This window comes from Onychostruthus taczanowskii, unplaced genomic scaffold (assembly GCF_017590055.1).
Source record: "Onychostruthus taczanowskii isolate IOZ18803 unplaced genomic scaffold, ASM1759005v1 scaffold74, whole genome shotgun sequence".
Lineage (NCBI taxonomy): Eukaryota > Metazoa > Chordata > Aves > Passeriformes > Passeridae > Onychostruthus > Onychostruthus taczanowskii.
In genome coordinates this window covers 207049-211730 of record NW_024505229.1, presented here as the reverse complement: position 1 = coordinate 211730, position 4682 = coordinate 207049, and the positions used below count along the sequence as shown (strand labels likewise).

Below are 4682 nucleotides of genomic sequence, written 5' to 3'. Positions count from 1 at the left end.
GACCGGGATTGGGATCGGGAATTCCTGCCGGGATTGGGATCGGGAATTACAGCCGGGATTGGGGACAGCCGAGCCGGGATTGGGGTCGGAAATTCCGACCGGGATTGGGATCGGGAATTCCAGCCGGGATTGGGGACAGCCGAGCCGGGATTGGGGTCGGGAATTCCGACCGGGATTGGGATCGGGAATTACAGCGGGGGTTGGGGACAGCCGAGCCGGGATTGGGGTCGGGAATTCCTGCCGGGATTGGGGTCGGGAATTGCGGCTGGGACTGGGGACAGCCGAGCCGGGATTGGGGTCGGAAATTCCTGCCGGGATTGGGATCGGGAATTGCGGCTGGGATTGGGGACAGCCGAGCCGGGATTGGGGTCGGGAATTCCCGCCGGGATTGGGATCGGGAATTACAGCCGGGATTGGGGACAGCCGAGCCGGGATTGGGATCGGGAATTCCGGCTGGGATTGGGGTCGGGAATTCCGGCTGGGATTGGGATCGGGAATTCCCGCCGGGATCGGGGTCGGGCAGAGCCGGGCCCGCAGCTCCCCCTTCTGTCCGGAGCCCTCCGGAAGATTTTTCCCGTTCTGGCCGGAATTTGGGATGCTCCAGGCAGAATTCCCGCGGAATTCCCGAGGCTTGGGAAAGGAATTCCAGCTGGGAAGGAAAAATCCCCCGGGGGAGGCAGAGCCACGGCTTGGAGGAGGGTGGGATGGGATTTCTTTTGGAAAAAGGGATTTGATTTTGGGATAAAGAGATCAGGTTTGGGGAAAAGAAAAAAAGGATTCTTTGTGGGATAAAGAAGTTTGTTATTGGGGAAAAGGGATTGTTTGGGAAAAGGATTTTTTTGGGGATAATGATATCGGTTTTGGGGGGAAAAAAAAGATTATTTTAGGAATAAGGGATTTTTTGTGGGGAAGAAGGGACTGATCTCAGGAAAAAGGGATTTGGTGTGGGAAGAAGGGATTGGTTATGGGATAAAGGGATTTGTTTGGAGAAATTCAAGATGATTTTTGAGAAGAAGGGACGGATTTTAGGAAGACGGGATTGTTTTTGGGATAAAGGGCTTGGCCTGGGAAAACCTGAACCCCCACAGGAAAAACCCTTGGAATCATTTCCCGCACCCCGAGACTGCAGCCCCAGTTTTATTTTTGTGCAAACCCCGTTTTATTCCCAAAATCCCCCCAGTACAAAAGAGCTCCCGAGGAGCCGGGGCCGCGATCCCGCTCCCGCGGCGTTCCCGGTTTGCCGGTGCCGCTCCCGGCGGGAAGCTGCCCCTAGCTGGAGACGCTCTGCAGGAGGGTGATGTTGTCCCCCTTCAGCATGATCCGCCCTGGAACAGCGGAGCCTGGGCTGGGCACAGCCCCAAAAACGGGATCCCAAAGCTAGGTTCCCATCCCTGATTTTAGGGTCCCATCCCTGATTTTAGGGTCCCAGTCCCGATTTTAGGGTCCCCCCATCTGCAGCCCCCTGCCCTACCCAGCTGCTTCCTGGATTTGCTTTTGGAGTGAATTTCCTCAGCATCGTCCAGCACCAGGTTCATGTACTCATCAAAGCCCTGCAGGAGCAGCACAACCTCACTGGAACCCCAAAAAACCCTAAAAAAACCCCAAAAACACACACACAAAAAAAACCCAAACCCAAAACCACAAAAAACCCACCCAAAATGGTCAAAAAACTGCAAAAAAAACCAATAAAGCCATCCAAAACCCCAAACAAGCTCAAACATCCCCAAAAAACCCAAACCCCTCCAAAACCTCCCAGAAACTCAAAAATCCTCCCCAAACCCCCCAAAAAAACCCAATCCCCCCAAAAGACCCAAAGAAAACCCAACCCCCCCCAAAAAAATCCCACAAAAGACCCCAAAATGCCTCGAACTTCCCCCCAAAAAACAAAACTCAAAAAAACCCAAAACACCCCAAAACCCAAAACACAAAAAACCCCAACCCCCCCAAAAATAGCCCCAAATACAAAACAAAAAAACCTCAAAAAACTCCAAAGAACACTCCCAACCCCCAAAAAAACGCACAAAAAACCCCAAAAAAACCCTGAAAAACCCCCAAAAACCTAAAAAAAAAAAACTAAAAAATCCAAAAAAACCCTAAAGAAGGGGGTGACAGGGGGGACAGGGGGTGACAGGCGTGGTCAGGGGGGGACAAGGGGACAGGGCCAGTGGCACTCACGATGATGCAGCCCTCGATCCTCATGTTCACCTGCTCGTAGAGCCACACCTGGATCCGGGATCTCTGCAGGGAGGGCACCAAAAGGGTCTGGGGGTCCTGAGGGGGGTTTGGGACCACCCCCAGCCCCAAATCAGGGAGGGGCTCCCGGGGGAGGAGCAGGAGGGGCTGCTCTGCGTTTGGGGGCATTCAGTGGAGAGAAATGGGGTTTAAATTTGGTTGAAATGGGATTGAAATGGAAAGAAATGGGGTTAAAAGGGGTTTAATGGGGTTAAAATGGGGTTAAATGGGGTTTAAATGGAAAGAAATGGGGTTTAATGGGGTTTTAATGGGGTTTAAATGGAACAAATGTGCTTGAAGTGGGGTTGAAAGAAATGGGGTTTACATCGGGTTAAAGTAGGGTTGAAATGGTTTAAAATAGATTTAGATGAGTTTAAATGGAAAGAAATGGGGTTAAAAGGGGTTTTAATGGGGTTTAAATGGAACAAATGTGCTTGAAGTGGGGTTGAAATTGAAAGAAATGGGGTTTAAGTGGGGTTAAATGGGGTTTTGGGAAGGAATTGCTCTCTGGGAGGGGCTGGGATGGAATTCCCAGAGGAGCTGAGGCTGCTCCATCCCTGGGAGTGTCCCAGGCTGGGTTGGACAGTGGATCAAAGGGGTAAAATGGGTAAAATAAATCAAATTACAGCCTGGGATGGGGGGAGGGGTCCCTGCCCCTGGCACTGGGTGATCCCTCCCATCCCAACCCATTCCAGGATTCCCTGGGCTGCTTTGGGTGGGAAAAATCCTTCCCTGCATTTATAAATGGATTAAAAATCCCCCTTCCCTGGATTAAAAAAAATCCCAGTTTCAGGACTCCTGACTCATTCCCAGCTTGCAAATTCCCACAGGATCCGTGGCTGCCCCATCCCTGGGAGTGCCCTAGGCCAGCTTGGAGAGTGGATAAAATGGATAAAAAGGATCAAATTGATGAAATGGCAGCATGGGATGGTGGGAGGTGTCCCTGCCCATGGCACTGGATGATCCCTCCCATCCCAACCCATTCCAGCATTCCCTGGGCTGCTTTGGGTGGGATATTGGGAATAAATCCCTCCCTGGAATTCCCAGGGAATCCGTGGCTGCCCCTGGATCCCTGGGAGCCCCCAAGGCTGGATGGGGTTTGGAGCACCCTGGGACCACGGGCTGGGAATGGGATGATCCTTAGGATCTTCCAACCCAAACCATTCCAGGATTCCGTTAAAAATCCCAATTTCAGTACTCCAGGCTCATTCCCAGCCTGCAAATTCCCAGAGAATCCGCGGCTGCCGCATCCCCGCGGGCCCGGGCCGGGCTGCAGCAGCCTGCGGCGGGGAAGGCGTCGCTGCCCGCGGGCACTCACGTTCTGCAGGTAGCGGAAGATCAGGTTCTGGAGCCGAGCGTTAAGGACAGAGCCGAGCAGCCGGGACCGCCGCCCCTGAGGGGAGCCCGCCCGCCCCGCTCCCTTCCCTCCCCGCGCTCCCCCTGCGCCCTGAGGGCCGGCGGCAGGATACGATGGGCTGCACCATCACCTTCTGCACCTTCTGGCCCTGCCCGCGGTACGCCATGGCTGCGGGGCGCGGAGAGAGAGCGGCGGGACGGAGCGGCTCCGCGCGGGGCACTGTGGGATAGCGGCGGTGTGAGGGGAAGGGGAGCGCGGGGCACTGTGGGATAGCGGCGGTGTGAGGGGAAAGGGAGCGCGGGGCACTGTGGGATAGCGGCGGTGTGAGGGGAATGGAGGAGCGCGGGGCACTGTGGGATAGCGGCGGTGTGAGGGCAGTTGTATTTTTTTACCTTTTTAATCATTATTTTTAGGATTTTTTTGTTGCTGTTAGTAGGGGATTTTCTTGCTCGTATTAGGTGTTTTTTTTTTTTTTTTTTTGCTATTACTTTATTTGGTATTATTTATTTTATTTATAAATTCCCTAAAAATGTTCCCCTGGCTCAGAGCTACAGCAGAGCTGTGCCCTAAAACACCCAGCTCTAAAATAAAGTGATTTTTGCGCTCTTACAGCGCCGGAGCTTTCCTGTTCATTTATCCCTCAAGGTCACAAAGACCTGAAAAGCCAAAAAAAATCCCAAAACATCTCCCACGTTCCCTCTCCTCCTGTCCCTGTTCCCTGGGATGAGATCCCAAATCCCCCCCGGCTGTCCCCTCCTGGCAGGGAGTTGTGCAGAGCCACAAATTCCCCCTGAGCCTCCTTTGCTCCAGGCTGAGCCCCTTCCCAGCTCCCTCAGGACTCTCCAAACCCTTCCCAGCTCCCTCAGGACCCTCCAAACCCTTCCAGCTCCCTCAGGATTTTCCAAATCCTTTCCCAGCTCCCTCAGGATTTTCCAAACCTTTCCCATTTCCCTCAAGATTTCCACCAAACCCTTCCCAGCCCCCTCAGGATTTTCCAGCCCCTCTCCTGTGCCTCATTAATTCCCAATTAACACTCAGCATTCCCGAGCTGTTTGACACCATTCCTTAGAAAAACACCCCACAAACACGGCAG

General features: G+C 53.4%; 1 protein-coding gene across 2 annotated transcripts; it reads right to left on the bottom strand.

Moving 5' to 3' along the window:
* Window positions 1–1141: 1141 nt before the first annotated feature.
* SNRPE (small nuclear ribonucleoprotein polypeptide E) lies at window positions 1142–3940 on the bottom strand. Of its 2 annotated transcripts, none has more exons than XM_041422540.1 (5): window positions 3720–3940; window positions 3551–3553; window positions 2176–2238; window positions 1472–1550; window positions 1142–1325 (listed from the first exon to the last, which is right to left on the bottom strand). In XM_041422540.1, the coding sequence occupies exons 1-5, from the start codon at window positions 3753–3755 to the stop codon at window positions 1270–1272; spliced, it is 237 nt and encodes a 78-aa protein (XP_041278474.1). In that variant the 5' UTR covers window positions 3756–3940; the 3' UTR covers window positions 1142–1269. The 2 variants fall into 2 exon arrangements, with proteins under 2 accessions (XP_041278474.1, XP_041278473.1); XM_041422539.1 differs by having other exon boundaries at window positions 3551–3577; window positions 3702–3930.
* Between the last annotated feature and the right edge of the window lie 742 nt (window positions 3941–4682).

Coding starts and splice junctions, on each gene's coding strand:
- SNRPE (XM_041422539.1), bottom strand. CDS start 3,755: ATGGCGTACCGCGGGCAGGGCCAGAAGGTGCAGAAGGTGATGGTGCAG. Junction 3,578..3,701: donor AGGTGATGGTGCAGCCCATC/GTATCCTGCCGC, acceptor GCTCGGCTCCAG/AACCTGATCTTCCGCTACCT. Junction 2,239..3,550: donor TCTTCCGCTACCTGCAGAAC/GTGAGTGCCCGC, acceptor CCCTCCCTGCAG/AGATCCCGGATCCAGGTGTG.